The sequence below is a fragment of the Pan paniscus genome, chromosome 20, assembly GCF_029289425.2.
Source record: "Pan paniscus chromosome 20, NHGRI_mPanPan1-v2.0_pri, whole genome shotgun sequence".
Classification (NCBI taxonomy): Eukaryota; Metazoa; Chordata; class Mammalia; order Primates; family Hominidae; genus Pan; species Pan paniscus.
This window is the reverse complement of record NC_073269.2, coordinates 17627097-17655057: the sequence shown is the minus strand read 5'-3', so window position 1 is coordinate 17655057 and position 27961 is coordinate 17627097. Positions and strand designations below refer to the sequence as shown.

Genomic DNA, 27961 nt, shown 5'->3' with positions numbered 1-27961 from the left:
CACTTTTTGGGAGGCCAAGGCGGGCAGATCACAAGGTCAGGAGTTCAAGATCAGCCTGGCCAATATGGTGAAACCCTGTTTCTACTAAAAATACAAAAATTAGCTGGGCGTGGTGGCGGGTGCCTGTAGTCCCAGGTACTCCGGAGGCTGAGGCAGAATAGCTTGAATCCCGGAGGCGGAGGTTGCAATGAGCTGAGATCCCACCATTGCACTCCAGCCTGGGCGACAGGGCAAGACAGTGTCTCAAAAAAAAAAAAAAAAAAAAAAAGAAAGAAAGAAATAGGAAAACTGGGCCGGGCACAGTAATCCCAGCACTTTGGGAGGTCGAGGCAGGTGGATCACCTGAGGTCAGGAGTTCAAGACCAGCCTGGCCAACATGGCAAAACCCCATCTCTATTAAAAATGCAAAAAATTAGCCTGGCGTGGTGGCAGGCGCCTGTAATTCCAGCTACTCGGAAGGCTGAGGCAGGAGAATCGCTTGAACCCGGGGGCGGAGGTTGCAGTGAGCCGAGATTGAGCCATTGCACTTCAGCCGGGACAATGAGAGCAAGACACCATCTCAAAAAACAAAAAAACAAAAAAAGCCAGGCGCGGTGGCTCACGCCTGTAATCCCAACACTTTGGGAGGCCAAGGCAGGCAGATCATGAGGTCAAGAAATCAAGACCATCCTGGTCAACATTGTGAAACCCCATCTCTATTAAAAAAAATTAGCCGGGCGTGGTGGTGCATGCCTGTAATCCCAGCTACTCGGGAGGCTGAGGCAGGAGAATCGCTTGAACCCGGGAGGCGGAGGTTACAATGAGCTGAGATCGCGCCACTGCACTTCAGCCTTGTAACAGAGCGAGACTCCGTCTCAAAAACAAAACAAAACAAAACAAAACAAACAAAAAGAAATAGAAAAACAAAAACAACAAAAAACCAAAAACCCAAAACCTTGTCCTGATTCAACACTCAAATTCACCAGCTGGAGAGGAAGAAAAAATTCCGTGACCACACAAGGGCCAACAATGTGGACCACACATGCAGCAGGGGCTACTTTGTTCTGCCCCAAGGCTTGCGGAGGGCCGCTGAAAATTTGCCATATTATATGAAGGGGGTGAACCTTAACAAATTGTCTCCTGCATCCCAAACTCGCTCCCCATCTGATCTTTATCTGGGGCAGCCCCCAAATTTGACCAGAAAGCTCTTATCGTTCACACTCGCCCCAGGAACCCCCAAATCCAGCCCCAGCTCCCCAGTCTCACTCTTCTGCTCCCCATGCACCTCGGTTGGTCTAGAGACCCTCCTGCCAATTTGAGTCTCAGCCAAAACCCCAAAGCGCGGCGACCCTGGCGCATGGCAGGACGGGATTTGTAGTTCCAGGGCTTATCGGAGGGTGGGGGAGAGGGAGGCCTTTACGCATGCCTTGGTGGCGGCTTTCTGCACGTGTTTCTCAGCCCAGGTTTCAGTCCAGCGGAACTGGCTACCTCGGAATCCCAACTGCTCCTTTAGGGTGTCTTCCGCGATTCTCCGAGTGGAGTTAGGCGCCTGCCGACACTTCCCTAACCTTGGAGGCCCGGGACTTGATTTTCATGAATGAACGGAGCCGGGACTGACTTTGCCTACGGCAAGTGGGTTGAGATAGCTGTTCCCCTCCTTCAGGCAGGGGCAAAAATTGACCTCTGCCTCTCTCGAGGGTCAAAAAGTTCCTCAGGGCAGGGTGGGTTGTTCTTTGGGATTAGAGCTGGTGAATTCATGAAATATCGGCTTAGGGAGGGGCTGAATACAGTAAAAGAACAGCCTTGAGCCTTGGAGGGTAAAGCCACGTTTTTAAGGAACAATTTAGAGCTGGCCAGGTCATGCTTAACTTGGATGATCTCTAATCGCGCGAACTGCTCTTATACCCATTTGACAAGTGGGGAAACTGAGGCTTCAAGTGGCAGGAGGTCTCCCACTTTGTTATCGGCAGGGCAGGGAGGGGAAACCAAGACGCTACAGGGTCTCCAGCCTTTTACCATCTGCTCCTCTCTCAAGAGAAGGAAAAACGGTGCCCTACTGTCTTCAGACGTCGGAAGGATCAAGAAGATTTCTTTCTTCATGACCCTGCCCTTGCCAGAATTTCCTGCGCTGTTCCACCTCATTCAACTTCAGGTAGGGAAAGGGATTAGGCGTGGTTCAAAGTTTATTTTATTAGTTCATTTCGTTTTATTCAAAAATTTATATCCTTGTGGCTTTTTCATCTCCTTGTAAAAACTATCAAACAGTACTGGAAAATAATGCAAAAAGTGGCAGAGGCTTCTGTAGGAACCCGGCTTGTCTCAGGCATTTACTTTGTCCTGCTTTCTTTCCTTTGTCTCTGGGGTATAAAGAGCACGCTCAGCTCTTTCCTTGCGCACACACAGCGTACTCCTCCCAAGTACCTCTGGATGGGGGAAGGGAGGCACATTTCAATTTTTAGTGGAGGAAGGTGACAAGGAGGGTGCTGGCTCTGGCCGAGGGGTTCCTGGATCCATCACACACAAAGTCCCCACGCGCTACCAAGCTCCTGGCTCCAGCTAAAGAGCTTGCGGTCAGGTCAGTGTAAGATGCTGGGAAAACGAGACACTGGGAGGACCGGCTGGCTAGAGAGGCCAAAGAAACGGCAACTCTTTGGTCACGTGACCGGACCTTGTCTCAGCCCGGGTTTCCCAAGTGCCAGGGCACGTGTGAAGGTTGAACCTTCCGATTGGCTCGGCGGGACCAGTTTGAACGGAGTACGGGAGCCGCGGCGGCTCACCTACGGCCGCGTTTTTCTTTTTTTTTTCTTTCTTTCTTTTTTTTTTTTTTTTTTTTTTTTTTTAATTCTCTCTCTTTGGCTCCCTCCTTCCGCGCGAGTCTCTGGAGAAGCCGCAGCGCGAGTTGCCGCCGCTGCTGCCCGGGGCCGGGTAAGTGGGCCTCACTCAGAGCCCGACCCTCTTGGCCCCGGCTTGCGTCGACCCCCGCCGGGCACCGGGCCTGCGCCGCGCGCGGCCCGGGCGTCGGGGCCGCGCCCGACGGGGAAAGGCCGGGAAGCCGGTTGGGCCCGATCCTCCTGGCAGCTAGAACGGGCCGGGCGGGGGAGGGGGGAACCGAGCAGAGCTTAGGGGGTGGGGCCTCGGAGCCAGGCCATGTCGGGGCTCCTCAAGAAGAGGACCAGTGGGACTGCTGGGGTCGGGCTGGAGGGGATCTGATTGGGGGAAGCGTCTGGGGACTGCTTGGGGCCTGATTGGGGGACGTCGCGAGGATCGGGTGTGTGTAGGGGCCTGTTTCGGTGGGGCATGGTTGGGTCTGATTGGGGGAGGCCGCACTGAAAAGTTGAGCGGGGTGGGGGGAGGGGAGCTCGTTGGGTCCTGACAGGGAGGGGCGTCAGACTTCGGCCTAGAGGGTTTTCTTGGATCTGACTTCGAGGCGTTGCTGGGATCCGTTGAGGGGAATGCCCCGGGGGGTGTTTACCCAGGCCGAACTGGGGGAGGCTGCAAGGATCGGACCAGGGGGTTACTGACACGAGGTGGTGGGGGGCTCGGCCGAACTTGACTGGGAGAGGCAACAGAGATCCCTCAGCAGGGGTTACTGCTGACAGGGTCGGAGGGAATTTCAGGGAGAGGCTTGGCCAGACCTGATTCCCGAAGGCGACTGGGATCGGTCCAGGGGGCTCCTATAGTGGGTTGGCCGGGCTTGGCTGGCTCTCATTCGAAGAGGCAGCAGAGACCTACCTGGGGACTGCTTTGGGCCTGATTAAGGGGAATCCTTAGAATTTGGCTAGGCCACAGAGGGGGATATCTGGCATCCACTGAGCTTGAAGGGCAGGAACAGGGGACAGGAGAGATCAGGACGATCGTCTTGGGACGGCGCATCTGGGGAAGCTCAGAAATTGGACTAGGGCAGGAGGCCTCTGGGATCTGGCAGAAGTTAAGGGCCAAGTGTCGGGGGAAGGGGACTCTTCAGGGACTGTGCCTGCATAGAAGAGACCACGGGGGCCGGGGCGCTATCACGGTCTGGGGCGGGGCCCCTGGATGTGGAGGCGGCTGGGCCCTCGCCCAGCCGCTGCGAGGGAGGTGGAAGCCTTCGGGCTCGGAGCCGGGGTCGGCGGCATGGGCCACCCTGGGACGAGGGCTCTTCGCTGGGTCCCATGAGGATCCGCCGGGCCCCGCCGCCGCCGCCTGTGGCCCGTTTCCACATCCCCCCTCCCGCGCTCCCGAGCCCGCGACTGCGCGGCCGAGGATGGCGCAGCTGGCGGGGACCCCGCACTTGGGCGGGCGTGGATCGGAGGCCTCCGCCTGTCCGCCGAGGGCGTTCCCGTCGTCATGCGGCCACCGCGGCCTCAGGGGCTCCACCTGGGTCTCACACGGAGCCCCAGAGACCCAGCGCTGACCCCGGCCCCTACCTCCGCAGCTTGCCTTGCGCCATGGACTGGCAGCCAGACGAGCAGGGCCTGCAGCAGGTCCTGCAGCTGCTCAAAGACTCACAGTCGCCCAACACAGCCACTCAGCGCATCGTGCAGGATGTATCCTTCCTTCCTTCCGGGGCTGGGGGAGCCGGGTAGATGTGTGCAGTTTCCAAAGGCCACAGAGAGAAAGAGAGGGACTGACTCCCCTAGTCCCCAGATTTTTTCTGCTGTGCGGAGGATCTGCCCTGGACAGAGAAGGATTACAATTCCTGGGTCCCATTTCCAGAGCTGCGGGGATTGTTATAGAAAATGATGAAAATTCCTAATGTTCATCGAACGCTAGCATCTACTCCATTAACTATTAAAGTAGGCCCTGGCCCAACGGGGTGGCTCATGCCTGTAATCGGAGCACTTTGGTAGGCCGAAGCAGGTAGATCGCTTGGGCCCAGGAGTTTGAGACCAGCCTGGGCAACATAGGGAGACCCCATCTCTACAAAAAATACAAAAAATAGTTGGGTGTGGTGGCATGCACATGTAGTCCCAGCTACTTGGGAGGATGAGGTGGGAGGATGGCTAGAGCCCAGGAGGTAGAGGTTGTGGTGAGCTGAGATTGTGCCACTGTACTCCAGCCACCCTGGGCGACAGAGCCAGACCCTGTCTCAAAGAAAAGATATATAGGCCAGGCGCGGTGGTTCACGCCTGCAATCCCAGCACTTTGGGAGGCCGAGGCGGACGGATCACCTGAGGTCAGGAGTTTTGAGACCAGCCTGGCCAACATGGAGAAACACTGTCTCTACTGAAAATACAAAAATTAAGCCAGGTGTGGTGGCAGAAGCCTGTAATCTCAGCTAATCGGGAGGCTGAGGCAGGAGAATCGCTTGAACCTCGGAGGCGGAGGTTGCAGTGAGCGGAGATCATGCCACTGCACTCCAGCCTAAGTGACAGAGTGAGACTCTGTCTGAAAATAAATAAATAAATATTTAAACCATGAGCATGACTCACCCCAAAATTTGGATTCCCTCTTTAAAAAAAAAAAAAAAATTCTTCATGGCCTGTTAGTGGGGATCGCTGACTAGTAGCTGCCACTTTAAGAGGAGTGGGATTCTCCTTCCCTCTCCTGCTCTGGCTGGGTCTTCAGGAGTGGATGGGAAACTCAGACATTTCCACCCAACTCCTTGTATGATTTTTTTTTTTTTTCGAGATGGAGTCTTGCTCTGTCGCCCAGACTGGAGTGCAGAGGCGCAATCTCGGCTCACTGCAACCTTCACCTGCTGGGTTCAAGCGATTCTCCTGCGTCAGCCTCCCAAGTAGTTGGGAATAGAGGCACGCACACATCATGCCCGGATAATTTTTTTGTATGTTTAGTAGAGATGGGGTTTCACCACGCTGGCCAGGCTAGTCTCGAACTCCTGACCTTGTGATCCACCCGCCTTGACCTCCCAAAAAGTGCTGGGATTACAGGCGTGAGCCACCGTGCCCGGCCCCTTATATGAATTTGACGTGTCTGAGGTGCTCTGTGTCATTGTGGGCTTATTAGGGAGCGGGATCCCCCAGGAGCTGGCAGCCTGGTCCCAGTGGTCAGAGATGGTGTCAGGTACATAGTGAGGGGACCTGGCTGGGGGAAGGCCTCTGTCTTCCAAGTCCCTTAACAGCCTGGCAGAAACTCAAACAACTCAATCAGTTTCCTGACTTCAACAACTACCTGATTTTCGTCCTGACCAGACTCAAGTCAGAAGGTACGCCCTCTGCTCCCTTCCATGCGATCGGGACCCTGCTTTCTCCCCCTGGGCCCCTGAACCTCAGCCTTCCTCCTCCCAGATGAGCCAACGCGCTCTCTCAGTGGCCTCATCCTCAAGAACAACGTGAAGGCACACTATCAGAGCTTCCCACCCCCTGTGGCAGACTTCATCAAACAGGAGTGTCTCAACAACATTGGCGACGCCTCCTCGCTCATCCGAGCCACCATTGGTGAGAGGGGCAGCGGGGGTTGGCCTCTGAGGACACACTGAACTCTCACTTCTCAGCATGTTAAGTGTAGTGCTTCATGGAATGCTCTGGCACCCTCTGTGGTAGTACTATTACTATTGCCATTTGATAGATGAGGAAGCTGAGGCACTGAGCTATTAAGGGACCTGTCTAGGTAAGCAGCAGAAGTCAGAAACAGCTGAGGCAGTGCAGGGCCACGCTCTGGAACCACTCCCTCCTGAAACAGTCCTTCTTGCCTCTGAGACAGTCATGCAACATCTAGAATTTTGTGTTCGGCCTTGGGCTGAGTGCTAAGGGTATAGCAGTTAAAATAATGCAGGTATTCATGTTTCAGGTGCAACAGAATTAGGTTTTCAGCAGAGCCTTTTCTGACTCTCGGAAGGTGGCCTGAGGAAGTTACAGAAAGATGACTAAGAATAGGCTCACGCCTGTAATCCCAGCAACTTTGGGAGGTCAGGGTAGGCAAATCACCAGAGGTTGAGTTCAATACCAGCCTGGCCAACATGGTGAAACCCCGTCTCTACTTAAAATACAAAAAACTTAGCTGGCCAGGCATGGTGGCTCACACCTGTAATCCCAGCATTTTAGGAGGCTGAGGTGGGCGGATCACAAGGTCAGGAAATCAAGACCATCCTGGCCAACGTGGTGAAACCCCATCTCTACTAAAAATACAAAAAATTAGCTGGGCGTGGTGGCACTCGCCTGTGGTCCCAGCTACTCGGGAGGCTGAGGCAGGAGAATCACTTGAACCCAGGAGTTGGAGGTTACAGTGAGGCGAGATGGCGCCACTGCACTCCAGCCTGGCAATACAACGAGACTCCATCTCGAAAAAAAAAAAAAATTAGCTGGGCGTGGTGGTGAACATCTATAATCCCAGCTACTCAGGAGGCTGAGGCAGGAAAATTGCTTGAACCCAGGAGGCAGAGGTTGCAGTGAGCCGAGATTGCGGCACTACACTCCAGCCTGGGCAACAGAGCAAGACTCCATCTCAAAAAAAACTAAATAAAATAAAAACAAAAAAATGACTTTTGGCTGGGTGCGGTAACTCACGCCTATAGTCCTAGCACTTTGGGAGGCCAAGGCAGGCGGATCACTTGAGATCAGGAGTTGGAGACTAGCCTGGCCTACATGGTGAAATTCCGTTTCTACTGAAAATACAAAAAATTAGTTGGGAATTACAGCTGGTGGGCACCTGTAATCCCAGCTACTCGAGAGGCTGAGGCAGGAGAATTGCTTGAGCCTGGGAGGCAGAGGTTGCAGTAAGCCAAGATAATGCCACTGTACTCTATCCTGGGCAACAGACTGAGATTCCATCTCAAAAATAAAAAGTAACTTTTAGTCCTGCAAAAACCCCCTCCCAGGCCAGTAGTAGGATGTGGACTTCCTGAGCTCATTCTATGTGCCAGGCTCTTTGCTAAGTCACTGAAACTTACTGATCCAGGCTGAGCACGGTGGCTCACGCCTCTAATCCCAGCACCTTGGGAGGCTGAGGCAGGTGGATCACCTGAGGTCAGGAGTTCGAGACCAGCCTGGCCAACATGGTGAAACTCTATCTCTACTAAAAATACAAAAATTTGCTGAGTGTGGCAGCGGGCACCTGTAATCCCAGCTGCTTCAGAGGCTGAGGCAGGGGAATTACTTGAACTCGGGAGGTGGAGGTTGCAGTGAGCCAAGATTGTGCCACTGCACTCCAGCCTGGACTACAGAGTGAGACTCCATCTCAAAAAAAAAAAAAAAAAAAAAAAGAGAAAAAGAAACCTACTGATAACCTTAGGAGGCCGGTTTTCTTTATCTCTTCTGAGGGCTGGAAGCACTGAGGCACACAGAATGAGGGGGTGTGGCTAAGGTTCCACAATCCTCACTGTGTACCTACCCATTGCAGGGAGCACCTTTCTCTCATTGAGTTTCCACCCTTGGGAAACACTGCCATCTCATGGCAGCAAATACCATCTCTGCACTTAACAGAACCCATATCCAGCTCTGTCACCAGATATGTGCACTGTCCTGGCACCTCAGATGCCTGCTGTATGTAACTCCTGGATATCTAATAGGCAGTACAAGCATCCCTGCCACCTTCCTGCCCTTACCTCCTTTCCCTCTCTCATCATGTCTGTCCTTACGCCAGGCCTTTGCACCATAGAGTCCCCTGCCTCAGATGCCCTTTCCCCAGAAACCTGGATGATTCCTCCCTCGCCTCCTTCACCTCCTTCAGGTCTTGGCTCAGATATCAAGATGTCACCTCAACGAGGCCTGCTCTGGCCACCCAATTTAAAGTTGCTACCTTCACCTACAACCCTTTCTCACCATCTTTTCTGCTGTATTTCCACCCTTAGTCCTTGGCATGTGGCCCCTCCCAGTTGTTTGTTTTTGTTTTGTTTGTTTTTGAAATGGAGTCTTGCTCCATCCCAGGCTGGAGTGCTGTGGCGTGATCTCTGCTCACTGCAACCTCTGCCTCCCAGGTTCAAGTGATTCTCCTGCCTCGGCCTCCCGAGTAGCTGGGATTACTAGTGCCCCCCACCACACCCAGCTAATTTTTGTATTTTTAGTAGAGACGGGGTTTCACCATGTTGGCCAGGCTGGTTTCGAACTCCTGACCTCAAGTGATCCACCCACCTCGGTCCCCCAAAGTGCTGAGATTACAGGCATGAGCCACCCATGCACGGCCCCTCCCAGTTTTTTTTGCTAATTTATCTTTACTTCATAGCTTGCTTCCAGCTCCCAAGGGTGAGGATTTTGTGTTTTGCTCTGTGCTGTGCCTCAGGGCCTGGAACAGAGTTGACTCACAGTAAGGCTCAGGGTGCTTACTGAGTCAAGGAGTACCCTTCTACCTATGTCAAGGCCAGGAGCGGTGGCTCACGCCTGTAATCTCAGTGCTTTTGGAGGCCAAGGCAGGAGGATTGCTTGAGGCCAGGAGTTTTAGGCCAGCCTGGGCAACATAGTGAGATCCCATCTCTACAAACAATTTTAAAAATTAGTTGGGCGTGGTGGCATGTGCCTGCAGTCCCAGCTACTTAGGAGGCTGAGGCAGGAAGATGGCTTGAGGCCAGGAGTTTGAGGCTGCTGTGGACTATTGATTGTGCCACAGCAGTCCAGCCTGGGCAACAGAGCTAACTCTATCTCTTAAAAAGAAAAAAAAAAGGAGGGGGGATGTGGAGGGCGTACATGGGCTAGGGAACAGAAAGGCAGCACTGGGGGTGTCCAGTGGGAGGGGGAGGTGCTGGGCAGCCCCCGCCCAGCCTCAGGCAGCGTCCTTTCCCGGCCGCCCCAGGCATTCTCATCACCACCATCGCTTCCAAGGGTGAGCTGCAGATGTGGCCCGAGCTGCTGCCCCAGCTCTGCAACCTGCTTAACTCGGAGGATTACAACACTTGTGAGGTAGGCAAGAAGCCATGGATGGCCAGAGCGGGTGCTGGGGGGCTGGGACCACCACCCACCACCCACCTTTGTCTCTCTGCCCCTCTGCACTCAGGGAGCCTTTGGAGCCCTGCAGAAGATCTGTGAAGACTCATCAGAGCTTCTGGACAGTGACGCCCTCAACAGGCCCCTCAACATCATGATCCCCAAGTTCCTGCAGTTCTTCAAGCACTGCAGTCCCAAGATCCGGTGGGTGCAGCTCCCTGGGGGCTTCCAGGGAGCCTGGAGTGGGCAGGGTCAGGGTGACCCACGTGTCTGCTCCCCGCCAGGTCCCACGCCATCGCCTGCGTGAACCAGTTCATCATGGACCGGGCCCAGGCGCTGATGGACAATATTGACACCTTCATCGAGGTGGGCCGCTGGGCTGGGGGTGGGCAGGGCGAGGACTGAGGGCCCCTACAGCTGACCCTGTTCCTCCCTGCAGCACCTATTTGCCCTGGCCGTGGATGATGACCCCGAGGTGCGGAAGAATGTGTGCCGTGCCCTGGTGATGCTTCTGGAAGTGCGGATTGACAGGCTCATCCCCCACATGCACAGCATCATCCAGGTGTGCATGGTCGAGGCCAGCCCAGGCGGGCAGGCAGGGGGCCGGTGGCAGGGGTCAGGGAGCCACCCCCAGCCAGGCCAGGCCTCAGCTTCTCCCCCCTACCACAGTACATGCTGCAGAGGACCCAGGACCATGATGAGAACGTTGCCCTTGAGGCCTGTGAGTTCTGGCTGACGCTGGCCGAGCAGCCCATCTGCAAGGAAGTCCTGGCCTCCCATCTGGTCCAGTGAGTGCTGCTGCTGCCCACTGTCCTACCCCAGCTTCGACCCCTTGCTATGCCTCTGCCTTCCCTTCTGGTCACCTGCTGTGCTTCTCTCAGTCCACATCCTTGTCAGTTTACATTCAGTATATATTTATGTGTAAGTGGTAAGAATGCCACTTTTTGAAGACTTCAAAATTAGGTAACTGATAGGTGGAAAGAAATGAAAAATCAATGGCCACATGTGGTGGCTGACACCTGTAATCTTAGCACTTTGGGAGGCCGAGGCGGGCAGATCACAAGGTCAGGAGATCGAGACCAGCCTGGCTAACACGGTGAAACCCCATTTCTACTAAAAATATAAAAAAATAGCTGGGCGTGGTGGCGGGCGCCTGTAGTCCCAGCTGCTCGGGAGGGTGAGGCAGGAGAATTGCTTGAACCCAGGAGGCTGAGGTTGCAGTGAGCCAAGGTCGTGCCACTGCACTCCAGCCTGGGTGACAGCAAGACTCCGTCTCAAAAAAAAAAAAAAAAAGAAATGAAAAATCAACAAAGGCTTCAGGGGTATGGCTGTATCCAGGAGCTCAAAGGATGTGAAAGGCATCTGTGTGGTCTCAGATCTGCTTCCCTTGTGTTGGCTTCATTCTTAGGCACAACCTTCCCTCTGGGTAGTGCTGTAGCCTTCTGTGCCTTTCCAGCTTAGGAACTTCAGAGTAAAGAAATTTTCGACCAGTGTTTCCAACAAAAGTCCTAAAACTGACCCTCCTTGACAAACTTGGATTGCTTGCCTCTCTCCAAATCATTTTTTTCCTTTTTATTTTGAGACAAGGTTTTGCTCTGTCATCCACGCTGGAGTGGAGTGTCAAAATCATGGCTCACTGCAGCCTTGACCTCCCAGCTGAAGCAATCCTCCTACCTCAGCCTCCCAAGTAGCTGGGATTACAGGCGCATCCCACCACACCTAGCTAATCTTTTCTAAGTTTTAGTAGAGATGAGGTCTTGCTAAGTTGCTCTGGCTGGTCTCGAATCCCTGGCCTCAAGCAGTCCTCCTGTCTTGGTCTCCTAAAGTGTTGAGATTACAGGTGCGAGCCACTGTACCCAGCCCCCAGATCATTATTATTATTATTTTTAAATTTCTGTTTTTGAGACGGAGTCTCACTCTGCTGCCCAGGCTGGAGGGCAGTGGCACAATCTCGGCTCACTGCAACCTCCGCCCCTCGGGTTCAAGCGATTCTCTTGCCTCAGCTTCCTGAGTAGCTGGGATTACAGGTGCCTGCCACCATGCTCAGCTAATTTTTGTATTTTTAGTAGAGACAGGGTTTCACCATGTTGGTTAGGCTGGTGTCGAACTCCTGAGCTCGTGATCCACCTGCCTCAGCCTCCCAAAGTGCTGGGATTACAGTCGTGAACCACCGCGCCTGGCCTTATTTTATTTATTTATTTATTTATTTATTTGAGATACAGAGTCTCACTCTGTCGCCCAGGCTGGAGTGCAGTGGCAGGATCTTGGCTCACTGCAACCTCCACCTCCTGGGTTCAAGTGATTCTCCTGCCTCAGCCTCCCAAGTAGCTGGGATTACAGATGTGCGCCACCACACTGGGCTAATTTTTTTTAATTTTAATTTTTCTTTTTATTTATTTATTTATTTGGAGATGAAGTCTTGCTCTGTCACCCAGGCTGGAGTGCAGTGGCGCCATCTGCACTCACTGCAACCTCCGTCTCCCAGGTTCAAGCGATTCTCCTGCCTCAGCCTCCTGAGTAGCTGAGACTACAGGCGAGCGCCACCAAGCCCAGCTGATTTTTTGTATTTTTAGTAGAGATGTGGTTTCGCTGTGTTAGCCAGGATGGTCTTGACCTCCTGACCTTGTGATCTGCCCATCTCAGCCTACCAAAGTGCTGGGATTACAGGCATGAGCCACCATGCCAGGCCAATTTTTTTTATTTTTAGTAGAGACGGGTTTTCACCATGTTGGCCAGGCTGGTCTCGAACTCCTGACCTTGTGTTCTGCCCACTTTGGCCTCCCAAAGTGCTAGGATTACAGGCGTGAGTCACCACGCCCAGCATATTGTATGTTTATTTATTTATTTATTTATTTATTTATTTATCATTCATTAGAGGTGAGGTCTCACTATATTGTCCCAATTGGTCTCAAACTTACGGGCTCAGGCAATCCTCCTGCATTGGTCTCCCAAACTGCTATAATGACAGGTGTGAGCCCCTGTGCCCGGCCCCAAATTATTGATAACAGTCTAGGGCTGGGCAGACGGCTCCTGGGGAGTGATGACACCTAGATGAGCAGGTGATGAAGGCTCTGTCACTTACAACTCTGGGCTGCAGCTGAGGGGCTGGCTGCCTAGTCTGTTTGCTCCCCTACCCTGGCTAGTCTCTGCCCTATCTCAGGAAAGTGGCCAGGAATAGGACCGCATGTCCCTGCCTTAATGTTGTGCTAGGGACCAGGCACTGTACCAAGATTTTCAGTGTATTCAGGGGTCTGTAATCCACTGAGTGGCCAGGCCTGGGTCAAGAGCTTTCCTGCAGGCTGAGTGCCATGGCTCATGCCTATAATCCTAGCACTTTGGGAGGCTGAGGCAGGAGGATTGCATGAGCCCAGGAGCGTGAGGCTGTGGTGAGCTGTGATCGCACCAGTGCACTCCAGCCTGGGTGATAGGGTTACGTAGGGACCAGCCCCACAGGGTCGGTGGGTCTCTTCCTGTGTGTGGCGACGAGAGAGTGTAGAAATAAAGACACAAGACAAAGAGATAAGAGAAAAGGCAGCTGGGCCCGGGGGACCACTACCACCAATGCGCGGAGACCGGTAGTGGCCCCGAATGTCTGGCTGCGCTGTTATTTATTGCATACAAGGCAGAAGGGGCAGGGTAAAGAATGTGAGTCACCTCCAATGATAGGTAAGGTCACGTGGGTCACGTGTCCACTGGACAGGGGGCCCTTCCCTGCCTGGCAGCTGAGGCAGAGAGGGAGAGGAGACAAAGAGAAAGACAGCGTATGCCATTATTTCTGCATATCAGGGACTATTAGTATTTTCACTAATTTACTACTGCTATCTGGAAGGCAGAGCCAGGTGTACAGGATGGAACATGAAGGCAGACTAGGAGTGTGACCACTGAAGCACAGCATCTCAGGGAGACGGTTAGGCCTCCGGATAACTGCGGGCAAACCTGACTGATGTCAGGCCCTCCACAAGAGGTGGAGGAGCAGAGTCTTCTCTAAACTCCCCCGGGGAAAGGGAGACCCCCCCCCAACTTTCCTGGTCTGCTAAGTAGCAGGTGTTGTTCCTTGACACCTTTTGCTACCGCTGGACCATGATCCGCCTGGTAACGGGCGTCTTCCCAGATGCTGGTGTCACCGCTAGACCAAGGAGCCCTCTGGTGGCCCTGTCCGGGCATAACAGAAGGCTCGCACTCTTGTCTTCTGGTCACACCTCACTATGTCCCCTCAGCTCCTATCTCTGTATGGCCTGGTTTTTCCTAGGCTATGATTACAGAGCGAGGATTATCATAATATTGGAATAAAAAGTAATTGCTACAAACTAATGATTAATGATATTCATATATAATCATATCTAAGATCTATATCTGGTATAACTATTCTTGTTTTATATTTTATTATACTGGAACAGCTCGTCTCCTCTGTCTCTTGCCTCGGTGCCTGGGTGGCTTGCCGCCCACAGGGTTAGACCCTGCTTCTTAAGAAAAAAAAAAAAAACCTTTCTCTGGAGGCAGGAGTGGTATCATTTATATCCTAATCATAGCGGCAGAGACTAGATTCCGATAATTCCCCAGAGGGAAATGGATCAATTTGCACCTAGCAGTACCATCATGCTCTGCAGGGTCTGCTCTGTGGCTGATTGGGGGGCTGGTCACTTTGTTGGCACCTGTTTGCCTCCTCCCCAAGCTGTGCCTCCCCCCAACTTTTGCCACGGCCCCTGCATCCCCATAAACAGTCCCTCTCTGTGCAGGTTGATCCCCATCTTGGTGAATGGGATGAAGTACTCGGAAATTGACATCATCCTGCTCAAGGTCAGGCAGGGCCCACCCAGCATGGGTGGGCATGGGCGTGGGTGTCGTGGCTGTGGTCCCCAAAGTACTTAACAGTCTGCCTGTCCCCCAGGGGGACGTGGAGGAGGATGAGGCTGTCCCCGACAGTGAGCAGGACATCAAGCCACGCTTCCACAAGTCACGCACGGTCACACTGCCCCACGAGGCTGAGCGGCCTGATGGCTCCGAGGACGCGGAGGATGACGATGATGATGATGCTCTGTCCGACTGGAATTTGAGTGTGTGCCCCTGCCTGGGGGGGGGTGGTGGGGTGGCAAGCCCTGGACTCCCTCTTGGGAGGTGACTAGAAGCTGAGGCAGAAGCTGATTAGAAGCTGATTGTGGCCGGGCGCAGTGGCTTACGCCTGTAATCCCAGCACTTTGGAAGGCTGAGGCGGGCGGATCACGAGGTCAGGAGATCAACACCATCCTGGCTAACACAGTGAAACCCCGTCTCTACTAAAAATACAAAAAATTAGTCGGGCGTGGTGTCGGGCGCCTGTAGTCCCAGCTACTCGGGAGGCTGAGGCAGGAGAACGGCATGAACCCAGGAGGCGGAGCTTGCAGTGAGCCGAGATAGTGCCACTGCACTCCGGCCTGGGCGAAAAAGTGAGACTCCGTCTCAAAAAAACAAACAAACAAAAAAAGAAGCTGATCGTGAAGATTCTGAGCATGATCTCTGATCCTGGGAGTGCAGTCAAGGAGGGTTGGCCACCTGCCTGAGGGGCCGCCCTGAGCCTCCCCATTGTTCCCCCTTCCCCAGGGAAGTGCTCGGCGGCTGCACTGGACGTCCTCGCCAATGTCTTCCGGGAGGAACTGCTGCCCCACCTACTCCCACTACTCAAAGGCCTCCTCTTCCACCCCGAGTGGGTGGTCAAGGAGTCGGGCATCCTGGTGCTGGGCGCCATTGCTGAGGGTGAGTGCGCCTGATCTCTGAGCCCTGTGCTGGCATGAGACTGTAGGGCTGGCCCACATTACTAGCCACACCAATGCCTCAGTTCTCCCTGGAGGCCTACTCACCCCACTCCAAACAGCTCTGAGATCTCAATTCTCCCCTTGGTTTCTGGGCCTGAAAGGAACCCCTGGAGCCCCACAGTGCAAGGCCTCTTGTTCGTTCTTGCAGGCAGGCAGTTCTTTCATGTTGTAAGCATAATTACAGCAACAATGATAATAACAGCAGGCACAGCTGCATGCTTGCCTCGTGCACTTATGTAGACAAACATCCTTGGCCCTCACCACCACCTGATGAGCTGGGTGCCGGATCCCAGTTTCGAAGACGGGGAAACTGAGGTACAGAAAGATTGATGCCACTTCCTTACAGTCACTCAGGGTGTGTCTGGGCCTTAAACCTGTTCCTGGCTGCCGGGCTGGCCTGCCAGAGTCAGTAGTAACCCGTGGGAGGTGGTGTTTCATCAAATTCAACCTGGTGTTCTGTAATCGGTGGGGTTTTCAGGCTCCCATGGTCCCGGTGGGACATAAAACTTGTTACAGGAGGGCTTTGTGAGTCCGTTGGAGGCATCATATACCATTGCCTCAGCATCCAGACCTGTGCCAAAAATTTCAGGCATGGCAGCAAAAACCCTCAACCTTGTAAGCTTTCAAAATTTGTCTAAAATTTGTCTAGTTACTGTGGTGCACGCCTGTAATCCCAGCTACTCAGGAGGCTGAAGCAGGACAACTGCTTTAGCCCAGGAGTCCGAGACCAGCCTGGGCAACATAGGGAAACCCTCTTTCTACAAAAAATTTTTTAAAAAGGCCAGGTGTGGTGGCTCATGCCTGTAATCCTAGCACTTTGGGAGGCTGAGGCAGGCAGATCGTTTGAGCCCAGGTGTTCAAGACCAGCCTGGGCAATATAGTGAGACCTCATATCTACCAAAAAAAAAAAAAAAAAACCTGATAAAATTAGCCGGCGTGGTGGTAAGTGCCTATAGTCCCAACTAACTGGGAGGCTGAGGTGAGAGGTCAAGGCTGCAGTGAGCCATGATTGCGCCACTGCGTTCCAGCATGGAGAACAGACTGAGACCCTGTCTCAAAAAAAAATTGTCTAAAGAAATGTTTCGACATGTAATATGTGTTTAATGTATCTCATATCTCATGTTAATAGGGTATATATCACACAATACGCTTACATATGTTAATAGATTACATAAGCTGTGTTATTTATTTATTTATTTATTTGAGACTGAGTCTTGCTTTCTCGCCAGGCTGGGGTGCAGTGGCATGATCTCGGCTCACTGCAACCTCCGCCTTCCAGGTTCAAGTGATTCTCCTGCCTCAGCCTCCTGAGTAGCTGGGACTACAGGTGCATGCCACCACGCCCAGCTAATTTTTTTGTATTTTTAGTAGAGACAGGGTTTCACCACGTTGGCCAGGATGGTCTCTATCTACTGACCTCATGATCTGCCTGCCTTGGCCTCCCAAAGTGCTGGGATTACGGGTGTGAGCCACCTTGCCCAGCCAGCCACCACGCCTGGCCTCTTTTTTCTTTCTTTTTTTTTTGAGATGGAGTCTTGCTCTTATCGCCCAGGCTGGAGTGCAGTGGTGTGATCTTGGCTCACTGCAACAACATTCTGCCTCCCGGGTTCAAGCAATTCTCCTGCCTCAGCCTCCAGAGTAGCTTGGGATTGCAGGAATTCACCACCAGGCCTGGCTAATTTCTTTTTTTTTGAGACGGAGTTTTGCTCTTACTGTCCAGGCTGGAGTGCAATGGCGCAATCTTGACTCACTGCAACCTCTGCCTCCCGAGTTCCAGAGATTCTCCTGCCTCAGCCTCCCAAGTAGTTGGAATTACAGGTGTCCACCACCGCACCCGGCTGATTTTTGTATTTTTAGCAGAGACGGGGTTTCTTTCACCGTGTTGGTCAAGCTGGTTTCGAACTCCTGACCTCAGGTGATCCATCCGCCTCAGCTTCCCAGAGTGCTGGGATTACAGGCGTGAGCCACCGCACCTGGCCAGTATTACATGTTTATGGTAAAAAGATCTATAGGAGTTGAGCTCAAACTGGTAAACATAGATCTTGTGTCTTGGATTATTGGCGATGTGCTATTATCTTTGTTCTCTTTAAATAAAAGAGCAGAGTTCGTGATATTTAAAAAAAAAAAAAAACCCTGGGTGTGGTGGCTTAAGCCTGTAATCCCAGCACTCTGGGAGGCCAAGGCGGGTGGATCACCTGATGCCAGGGGTTCAAGACCAGCATGGCCAACATGGCAAAACCCCATCTCTGCTAAAAATACAAAAATTAGCCAGGTGTGGTGGTGCATACCTGTAGTCCTAGCTATTGGGAGGCTGAGGCACGACAATCACTTGAACCTGGGAGGCAGAGGTTGCAGTGAGTGGAGATCACACCACTGCACTCCTCCTTGGGGGACAGAGCGAGACTCTGTCTCAAAGAAAACATTAAAAAATTGTTAAAAATGGCTGGGCACAGTGGCTCACGCCTGTAATCCCAGCACTTTGGGAGGCCGAGGCGGGTGAATCAACTGAGGTCAGGAGTTCGAGACCAGCCTGGCTAACACGGTGAAACTTCGTCTCTACTAAAAATACGAAAAATTAGCCACACGTGGTGGCCCACGCCTGTAGTCCCAGCTACTCGGGAGGTTGAGGCAGGAAAATTGCTTGAATCAGGGAGGCGGAGGTTGCAGTGAGCCAAGATTGTGCAACTGTACTTCAGCTTGGGCAACAGAGCAAGACTCCGTCTCAAAAAAATAATAATAATAAATTAAAAAATTAAACAAAAATAAGGAGAAATAGAACAATCATAAACGGCCAGACACCTATAATCGCAGCACTCTGGGAGGCTGAGGTGGGATCACGTGAGGTCGGGATTTTAAGACCAGTCTAGCCAACATGGTAAAACCCCGTCTCTACTAAAAATACAAAAATTAGTTGGGTATGGTGGCGGGCGCCTGCAATCCCAGCTACTTGGGAGGCTTAGGCAGGAAATCACTTGAACCCGGGAGGCAGAGGCTGCAGTGAGCCCAGATCACACCACTGCACTCTAGCCTGGGCAACAGAGCAAGACTCCATCTCAAAAAAAAAAAAAAAAAAAAAAAAAAGAAAACTCACAAACATCTTAAGAACTGTTTCAAATGCAAAGTGCTTTTATTCCATTTGGGTCACTGCTGCCCCATAAAACCCCACTCACTATGTAACGGAGCCAGTTTTGAATTAACACATGAATTCAATTAACACATGAATTAATGCATGAATTGAATTAACGCAATAACACGGAGCTCTTTGGCTGGGCGCGGTGGCTCACGCCTGTAATCCCAGCACTTTGGGAGGCCAGGGCGCGTGGATCACGAGGTCAGGAGACTGAGACCATCTTGGTCAACATGGTAAAACCCTGTCTCTACTGAAAATATAAAAAATTCCCCGGGCATTGTGGCAGGGGCCTGTAATCCCAGCTACTTGGGAGGCTGAGGCAGGAGAATTGTTTGAACCAGGAGGTGAAGGTTGCGGTGAGCCATGATCGTACCACTGCGCCCCAGCCTGGGCGACAGAGCGAGACTCTGCCTCAAAAAAAAATAAAGATAACCCGGGGCTTTGGGATGAGAGGCTTCTGTTGTTTCCCCTCCTGTGCCTGCCTTTACCTGGCTCTGTGAAATGAGTCTGGGCCAGTGATTTAAACTCTAAGCCTCAGTTTCCCTATATGTTGTGTGCGGCTGACTCTTCTCTCCATAGGGTGGGTGTGGCTGGGCCCAATCAAACTGCCCCCTCTTGGTTCCCTTTCCTTATAGGCTGCATGCAGGGCATGGTGCCCTACCTGCCCGAGCTGATCCCGCACCTGATCCAGTGCCTGTCGGATAAGAAGGCCTTGGTCCGCTCCATCGCCTGCTGGACGCTGAGCCGCTATGCCCACTGGGTGGTCAGCCAGCCACCCGACATGCACCTCAAGCCCCTGATGACAGAGCTGCTCAAACGCATCCTGGATGGCAACAAGAGGGTACAGGAGGCGGCCTGCAGGTGACCCTGGACCCCTGATCCCACAGCCCCCACTCTCCCCCGGCCACCCTCTGGGAAGTGATGACACCTGTGACTGTTGATGTGGAACTGATTTATCGCGTATTCGTACTGGCTGATCCTGAGTTGCCCTCCCCAACTGCCCATGGCCCAGTGTCACCTGCCATGGTCCACTGAGCCCCCGCTTCATCCTCCCTCCCACCAGTGCTTTCGCCACCCTGGAGGAAGAGGCCTGCACGGAGCTGGTGCCCTACCTCAGCTACATCCTGGACACCCTTGTCTTTGCCTTTGGGAAATACCAGCACAAGAACCTGCTCATCCTCTATGACGCCATTGGCACCCTGGCCGACTCTGTAGGCCACCACCTCAACCAGCCGGTGAGACCCCAGAGCGGCCCCCGCCTCCCGATCCCCGTGCCCCTGGGCATCCAGTGACCTGGTGGCAACCCCGTGTTGCACGCCAGGGACGTGGCCGTGACCTCGACAGGCAGACAGACAGACCCGGCCCCGCCCTCGCCCTGCTCCCAGTCTAGTGGGGGAGAAAGACAGTTATGAGACAGCGTGGTAAGTGCTGTGCTTCGGGAACCAGGAGGCAGTGACCCAGGCTCCCGGGGGGTGGGGTGGGGCGGGCGGTGCTTGGACAGGTGAGAAGAATGAAGGCCTCGAGGTCTGGCCAGATGGCAGGCCTTTCAGGGTCCCATGAGCCACGGTGAGGCGCTCAGGCCTCATCACTCGGGCAACAGGTGCCTGAGTCACAGTCTGCCACCCCGACCCAGGGAGTGCCCATTTCGTGCTCCGTCTCCAGGAATACATCCAGAAGCTGATGCCCCCACTGATCCAGAAGTGGAATGAGCTCAAGGACGAAGACAAGGACCTCTTCCCCCTGCTGGAGGTGAGTGGGCTCCTGCCCCTCACCCGAAACCCATCCTGCCCACCCTGCCTGAGTTCTCCCCACCTGCCTTCCTCCCTGCCAGTGTCTGTCATCGGTGGCCACCGCCCTGCAGAGTGGCTTCCTGCCTTACTGTGAGCCCGTCTACCAGCGCTGTGTCACCCTGGTGCAGAAGACACTGGCTCAGGCCATGGTGAGCAACCCTAGGCCCGTCACCTGTGCTTCTCCATTGGCCTGCCTCGGGCCTGCTCCACTTACCCGTGCCCCTGTCGGCATCTGTGTCTAGATGTACACCCAGCACCCCGAGCAGTATGAGGCTCCCGACAAGGACTTCATGATCGTAGCACTGGATCTGCTCAGCGGCCTGGCCGAGGGCCTGGGTGGTCACGTGGAGCAGCTGGTGGCTCGCAGCAACATCATGACATTGCTGTTCCAGTGCATGCAGGTGGGTGGGGACCCTGGACAGTGATGACACCCAGCAGCCTGCGTGGGCTGCCCCTGGTGGGGAGTCAGGGCCTGGTTGTGCCCAAAGGAAATCAGGGAAAAGGTGCTGTTCTAATTATTTTAAAGAGTAATCCTGGAGGCCGAGGCAGGATTGCTTGAGCCCAGGAGTTTGAGACCAGCCTGGGCAACATAGTGAAACCCCAGTTGTAAAATTAAAAAAAAATTTTTTTTTAAAAGCAAACAGTATTGAAAATAGAAAATGTGAGGCCAGGTGCTCACGCCTATAATCCAGCACTTTGGGAGGCTGTGGCAGGTGAATCACTTGAGGTCAGGAGTTTGAGAGCAGCTTGGCCAACACGGTGAAATCCCGTCTCTACGAAAAATACAAAAATTAGCCAGGCATGGTGGTAGGTGCCTGTAATCCCAGCTACTTGGAAGGCTGAGGCAGGAGAATTGCTTGAACCCAGGAGGCAGAGGTTGCAGTGAGCTGAGATCATGCCACTGCACTCCAGCCTGGGCAATAAACTGAGACTCTGTCTTCAAAAAAAAAAAAAAAGAAAGAAAGAAAATAGAAAATGTGAAAGCCCAAGTCCCTGCCCCAGCACAGTTGGCTCTCTGTATCTGTGGGTTCTACATCCCAAGATTCAAGTAACCTCAGATTGAAAATACTCAGAGGAAAAATTACATCTGTACTGAACGCATACAGAAGTTTGTTCTTGTTATTATTCCCTAAACAATACAGTATAACAACTATTCCCATACTGTTGACATTGTATTAGATATAAGTGATTTAGAGATGATGCTAAGTGTACAGGAGAATGTGCATAGGTGCATATGCAAACACTATGCCCCCTCCACCGCCCCCCACCTGTTTTTTGAGACAGAGTCTCACTCTGTCATCCAGGCTGGGGTGCAATGGTGTGATCTCAGGTCACTGCAACCTTCACCTCCAGGGTTCAAGCAGTTCACCTGCCTCAGCCTCTCAAGAAGCTGGGACTACAGGCGTGTCCCACTATGCCTGGCTAATTTTATTGTATTTTTAGTAAAGACAGGGTTTTGCCATGTTGGCCAGGCTGGTCTCAAACTCCTGACCTCAAGTGATCTGCCTGCCTCGGCCTGCCAAAGTGCTGGAGATTACAGGCATGAGCCACTGCGCCTGGCCCTAACACTGTGCCACTTTATATCAAGGACTTGCACATCCGTGGATTTTTATATCTGCAGGGACCTGGAAAGAATCCCCCACGGACACTGAGGGATGACCGTTGGGGCACTGCCATCTCCCATTTGCAGATGTGGGCTGGAGGCTAGGGAGGTTAAGGAACAGCTGGGAGCTCTAGAACTGGAAAGTGGCAGAGGCTGGACATGTACCAGGGACTGTGCCCCCTGAGCTGTCCTGGTTAGAAGGAGGGGAGCCTAGCCACACTGATCTTTCTTGAATCCCCAGGACTCGATGCCTGAGGTGCGGCAGAGCTCCTTTGCCCTCCTGGGAGACCTCACCAAAGCCTGCTTCATCCATGTCAAGCCCTGTATCGGTACGACACTCGCCTTGTCCCTAACCCATGACCCCAGCCCCGGCCTCAAGTGATGGAGAGCAATACCCGGGGATGACTGTGACCACATTGGGATGTATTCGTACTGTCTGATGGGGCCTGCTGGACTAGGTCCTGCAGCTTACCCTGGCTGGCCCTCCTTCTCAGCACCCCTGTTTCTCCCCACCAGCCGAGTTCATGCCCATTCTGGGCACCAACCTGAACCCAGAGTTCATCTCCGTCTGCAACAACGCCACCTGGGCCATTGGTGAAATCTGCATGCAGATGGGTGAGTGCCCTGCAAGTGGCAACACGCGCCCCCCATTAGCCTGTTCTCAACCTGGGGGCGGGAGCCTAGCTCTGACTGACAGCTTCCTTCAAGGCAAGTCTCTGGGGGGTCGTCAGGGGTGGAGCCAAGCAGAAAGGTCATTTGTGATTGGCTTCTCTAAAGAGGAGGGATAGGAGGGCTGTTCTGATTGGACCGTTTTGTGTAGTTGGCTAAAAGACTCATTCGGATTGGTTGGGTGACTTTGGCTTTTTTTTTCCTTTGACTTGGGCAGCGTGTTGTCACCTTAGCGACTCCAGAGAAGCCTCTGTTGTTTGGAGGGTGGGGTCTGTCCCTGGTTGGCCAGGGATTCTGGTTGGCCAGGGATTCTGGGTGGGGATTAGCCGGAGAAGGTCTTTTGTTTCCTCACTGGTAGTGGTTGGCCAGTCTCTAGTTGGAACTGGGGCGAGTAGTGAGTGAGGTGGGGCGGCCCCCTGGCCCCTGTGGGTGGCGGGGGCTGTGCAGGGCTCTGACTGGGTGCTCCCCCAGGGGCAGAGATGCAGCCTTATGTGCAGATGGTCCTCAACAACCTGGTGGAGATCATTAACCGACCCAACACACCCAAGACACTGCTGGAAAACACAGGTGGGCACCTGGCCCGGCTGCTGCCTGCACCCCTGCCCGCCTTCTGGAGGTGGGGTTCTGGGCTGGGAAGGGCATCAGAAAGAGCCTTGTCAAGGAACCAAGGAGGGTGTCTGGAAGTACCTGGAAGGGGGCACTGGGAGAAGCCCCAAGAAAGATGCAGCCTCAGGCTGGGTGCAGTGGCTCACGCCTGTAATCTCAGCACTTTGGGAGGCAGATCACCTGAAGTCAGGAGTTCGAGACCAGCCTGGCCAACATGGTGAAACCCCATCTCTACTAAAAAATACAAAAATTAGCCGAGGGTAATGGCACGTGCCTGCAATCCCAGCTACTTGGGAGGCTGAGGCAGGTTGCAATGAGCCAAGATCATGCCACTGCACTCCAGCCTGGGCAACAGAGCAAGACTCCATCTCAAAAACAAAACAAAACAAAACAAAAAAAACAAAAAGGAAAGGGAAAGGAAAGAAAGAAAGATAGATGCAGAGAGACCTGGGAAGAGACTCAGGTGTGATGAGGAGGACCCCTGGCTGGGCCAAGCTTGGGGGACCAGGGTGGCTGCAGTAGCCATTCCCTTGGGGCTCATGGGGCGGGGCTTGGTGCCTTGTGCCAGAGGCCCTGCCACGTACCGTCCCGGGGCCGCTCGGGGTTGCAGGTCGCCTGACGAGTCCCTCTGCCATTCCAGCCATCACCATCGGCCGCTTGGGCTACGTGTGCCCCCAGGAGGTGGCACCCATGCTGCAGCAGTTCATCCGGCCTTGGTGTGTGTCCACGTGTCAAGCCTGCTGTGTGGTGGGCGGGACGGGCCCAACCCCCTCCCTCGCCTGTGCATTTCCAGCCCCATCTGCCTACTGACTCCCTGCCCTGCCCCACCCCCACAGATGCATGTCCCAGGCCCACTCACTGATCCCCAGTGACCCAGCCCTCCACAGATGCATGCCCAGCCTGCCCTCTGACCTCCAGCTGCTCACCTTCCCACAGGTGCACGTCCCTCAGGAACATCAGGGACAACGAGGAGAAGGACTCAGCCTTCCGCGGCATCTGCATGATGATCGGTGTCAACCCGGGGGGCGTTGTGCAGGTTGGGGCAGCTGGGCTCTGAGGGCAGGCGCGGGCGCTGGGCTCGGGCGGCCCCTCACCTGGGATCCGTCACGTTTCAGGACTTTATTTTCTTCTGCGATGCTGTAGCCTCCTGGGTGAGCCCGAAGGATGACCTTCGGGACATGTTTTATAAGGTGAGGCTCTGTCTGGGCCCTGATCTAGTTCCGGGAGCAGGCAGGGGTGAGACCATCTGGTAACAATGGGGCCTGGGGATGGGGGAAGAGGCGCACTCCCCTTGTTCTGCCCCTGCCTACCCCTCACCACCACCCTCCCCACAGATTCTCCACGGTTTCAAAGACCAAGTTGGGGAAGATAACTGGCAGCAGTTCTCTGAGCAATTCCCGCCGCTGCTCAAGGAGAGGCTGGCGGCTTTCTACGGGGTCTAGGTGATCATGGAGACTGCCAGGTGAGGAGACTGCAGCTGGCAAGTCAGCACTGTCTTGGGGGCCGAAAGGTCCCAGGCCATGACCTTCCTCCTCCCCCTGCAGGTTTCTGTCTGCGTCGTCGTCGGAGGGATTACTGGGGAGTGCGCTGCATCCGGAAGTCGCTGTGCCCTGGTTGAGGGGGGTTAGGGAGGAGTGAGTGGGACTCAAATCCAGATGCCTTCCCCGTCCGTCCGTCCGTCCGTCCATCCGTCCACTTGCCCTCCTGGCAGGTGGGTGGGGCCACCATGCTCATCCTGCAAACGGGGAGGTGGGGGGGACTTCTGGTGGGCAAGGGCCCCTGGGCTCTAATAGGGTCATCTCTGGCAGCCCACTTGGGCCAGCTACATGGGAGGGAGGAATTACACAGCTGACCGAATCCGGCTTCGGATGAGGTGAGGGAGGAGCAGGTCAGGAGGGGGGCCCTCGTAGGGACGCGTACACTCACACGGACACATGTGGCCACACGCATGTGCGGGTGCCATAACCGGCGAGGCTGGGCCAGCCGCTCCACCATTTCCCCGACTGCATGGAGACAGTAGAATTAGTGAACCCCTGAGTTAACCCGTAAGGCCTTCCGTGTAACCTGCATCTAGAGTTTAAGAAGCTTCTGCTGTTTTGCCGGAATTGGCGGTGACTGGGGAGGGCTGGGTGGGTGGGGGGCCTCAGGCGGGATCTCGGGGCGGGGGGAGGAGGATGGTGACCTTGGGAGTCGCCCTGTCAGCACGCACATGCTTGGGACCCGCTCCACACACTCCCTGCCAGCTTTGTTGCAGCCTCAGCTGGTGGTGTCTCCGTCCTTATCCTAGCCTAGCTCGCAGGGTGAGAACCACTGGAGTGGCTGGGGCTGGCCAGAGGTCACCGTTTCTCCTTCCTGTGTGCTCCAGTGGCTTTTGAAGACACTGGGTTGGGACCTTTTTCCTGAAGAGAGCTGGGTGTAGCCAGAGCTACTGGCACTTACCCCGAGCATCTCTCTCTGTAAGCAGCTTCAGGGGCAGTCCGTTTCTCTGTGCTTCTGAAAGCCCCCTTCTCACGTTTCAGGCCCCAGTTTTAACTCAAGGCCTGGGGCAGGGGCGTTTGATTGATGATGACAGAGGACACAGGTTTATGCTTTGCCAGCAAAAAGGAAACCAAGGCTTGGTGGAAGGGAAAGGTGGTGTGTCCCCTGTTCCCTATTCCATCTCCCTGGGACTTCCTGCTCATCATAGTACCCAGTGAGCCCAGAGATCCTACTAGACTGGGTCAGCAATTCTAGAGAACCTTCCGGAATAGTGTGGGAACATGGTCAAGGTGGGAGGGGCTCCCCTAGAGAGGGTGGGGGTGTAGTTACTTCCCAGTTGGCCAGAAAACTGGGCCCTGCAGACCCCCTTAGCATTTTTTCCCTTTTTTTCCTTCCCTGCTTTCTACTTCTTTGGGGAGCCCCTTGTGTTTTGGAGTTTGACTGGAGTCTCGCATCCTGGGGCCTGCTCCATCCATCCCTCCTGGGCGCCAGACCCTCCATCCAAGCCCTGTGTCTTTCCATAGTCAGGGTCAGGCCCTGCCTCTATTCCAAGGGGCACTCAGTACACATTCCATAAATTAGCTGGGTGTCCCTGCACGCCCACCCCATGAAACTCGAGCAGGTCTCTGGAAGCCATTTGTTAAAAAAAAAAAAAAAAAAGTTTTAAAAATACCTTTTAATTTTCTGGTAATTCCAGTTCTTTGAAGCATCCTCTGCTGGGTCTTGGGGTGTGTGGATGGATTGGCTGTCTGATGGGATTGGTAACCCCTCGCTACTCAAGATGGGGGGGATACAAACACCTTCAGGGAAGGGGAGCCTGGTTCTTCTCGTTTTCCTTTTTTTAAAAAAAAAAAAAAACTATTTAATTTTTTAATTTATTTTTGGTTGTTTTTTGCACAATGAAGTTTCAGCTTCTCAACCTTCTCCCCTACCCAGGGCTGTGGACCCAGACTGGCCTTGAGCCACAGTCCCTCTTTCCCTCCTCACTCTCTTCCCCCTGCGGGCTCCCGGGTCTGTCCATTTGTTACTGTGCTGTGCTGGGGATTGGCGCCGAGGTGGCGTGAGATTCCACTTGTGTAGAACTTTGTTGAGTAAAGATCAGTTTCTTGTGAACTCCTTAGTCTGTGGCTTCCTGTGTCCTTGGCTTTGGTAGTGAAGAAATGTCGGGGGCACCGGGGATACTTGAGAGTGGGAAGATAGACGAATGTGAAAGATGGAAGATTAAATTTGTAACGTATATGAAATGTGCAGCTCATTCTCTGGGACTTCAGCTCACTAAGGGTGAGCCATTAGTGTCACAGCCCAGGTTCAAGATGCCCCTCTGCCGTACTCTAAACTGAGTGGTAAGGGGTGAGGCCTTGCCGCACTCTTATCATCAGCTGACCCTGGGTCAAGGTTTTTGTAGAAGGCTCAGCCCAGCCCCAGGCCGAGGGTAATTTAATTAATATTAGTTACAATCACTCAGGCAAATGAGTAGTTTCAGCTGTGGGGGGAAACCACAATCTTCAGAATAAAATCTTTCTTTTTTTTGAGACTGGGTCTTGCTCCGTCACCCAGGCTGGAGTGCAGTGGCGCAATCATGGCTCAGTGCAACCTCAACCTCCCTGGCTCAACCAGTCCTCCCACCTCAGCCACCCAAGTAGCTGGGACTACAGGTGCATGCCACCATGCTGGCTAATTTTTGTATTTTTTGTAGAGGGGGTTTTCGCTATGTTGCTGAGGCTGGTCTTGAACTCCTGGGCTCAAGCAATCCACCTACTTTAGCCTCCCAAAGTGCGGGGATTACAGGTGTGGGCCACCGCCCCCAGCCAAAATAAAATCTTACTGCAACCTTGGTGTGGCCCAAAGATCAACGTGGGAAAATTTAAAAATACTGACACACATCCAATATTCAACAAATAAGGCCTGCATTCTAGTGAGAGGATAGAGTATAAAAAGTGGAACTGTGCTAAGTCCTATAGAGAAAAACAGGAAGGCAGAGAGAATGGTGGGGGAAACGGTTGAAATCTTATGTAGGGTGACCTGCAAAGGCCACACTGAGAAGACGATGTTTGAACAGAGCCATGTAGAGAAGAGTGTCAAGTAGAGCAAACAGCAAGGACTGCGCAGATGACCTACGTGGATTG

At 53.6% G+C, this 27961-nt stretch overlaps 1 protein-coding gene and 2 non-coding genes across 13 annotated transcripts; all 3 read left to right on the top strand.

Moving 5' to 3' along the window:
• Nucleotides 1-1358: 1358 nt before the first annotated feature.
• On the top strand, nucleotides 1359-26948 carry TNPO2 (transportin 2). 11 transcript variants are annotated; one of them, XM_003814816.5, is made up of 26 exons: nucleotides 1359-1611; nucleotides 2015-2131; nucleotides 4391-4502; nucleotides 6046-6121; nucleotides 6204-6353; nucleotides 9640-9746; nucleotides 9841-9974; nucleotides 10055-10136; nucleotides 10210-10332; nucleotides 10440-10558; nucleotides 14507-14567; nucleotides 14659-14824; nucleotides 15348-15500; nucleotides 19325-19550; nucleotides 19753-19924; nucleotides 20352-20438; nucleotides 20521-20628; nucleotides 20722-20880; nucleotides 22324-22411; nucleotides 22599-22697; nucleotides 23223-23318; nucleotides 23998-24073; nucleotides 24294-24393; nucleotides 24473-24547; nucleotides 24692-24819; nucleotides 24902-26948. In XM_003814816.5, exons 3-25 carry the CDS (start codon nucleotides 4404-4406, stop codon nucleotides 24797-24799), a joined length of 2664 nt encoding a protein of 887 aa, XP_003814864.1. In that variant the 5' UTR covers nucleotides 1359-1611; nucleotides 2015-2131; nucleotides 4391-4403; the 3' UTR covers nucleotides 24800-24819; nucleotides 24902-26948. The 11 variants fall into 11 exon arrangements, with proteins under 11 accessions (XP_003814864.1, XP_003814866.1, XP_054960166.1 ...); XM_003814818.5 differs by having other exon boundaries at nucleotides 23968-24073; XM_055104191.2 differs by having other exon boundaries at nucleotides 1380-2131.
• LOC112437960 (small nucleolar RNA SNORD41) lies at nucleotides 19602-19671 on the top strand. The gene has a single exon (XR_003026457.1). It is a non-coding gene; the product is annotated as a small nucleolar RNA SNORD41 (small nucleolar RNA).
• LOC129394845 (small nucleolar RNA ZL2) lies at nucleotides 22453-22529 on the top strand. The gene has a single exon (XR_008622210.1). It is a non-coding gene; the product is annotated as a small nucleolar RNA ZL2 (small nucleolar RNA).
• Nucleotides 26949-27961: the final 1013 nt, after the last annotated feature.

What these genes read in the sequence shown, in the direction of transcription:
- TNPO2 (XM_034946480.3), top strand. Translation starts at nt 4,128, where the DNA reads ATGAGGATCCGCCGGGCCCCGCCGCCGCCGCCTGTGGCCCGTTTCCAC. An exon ending in CCATGTCAAGCCCTGTATCG is followed by an intron (nt 22,412 to 22,598) that starts GTACGACACTCG and finishes TCTCCCCACCAG; the next exon opens with CCGAGTTCATGCCCATTCTG. An exon ending in ACCCGGGGGGCGTTGTGCAG is followed by an intron (nt 24,394 to 24,472) that starts GTTGGGGCAGCT and finishes GTCACGTTTCAG; the next exon opens with GACTTTATTTTCTTCTGCGA.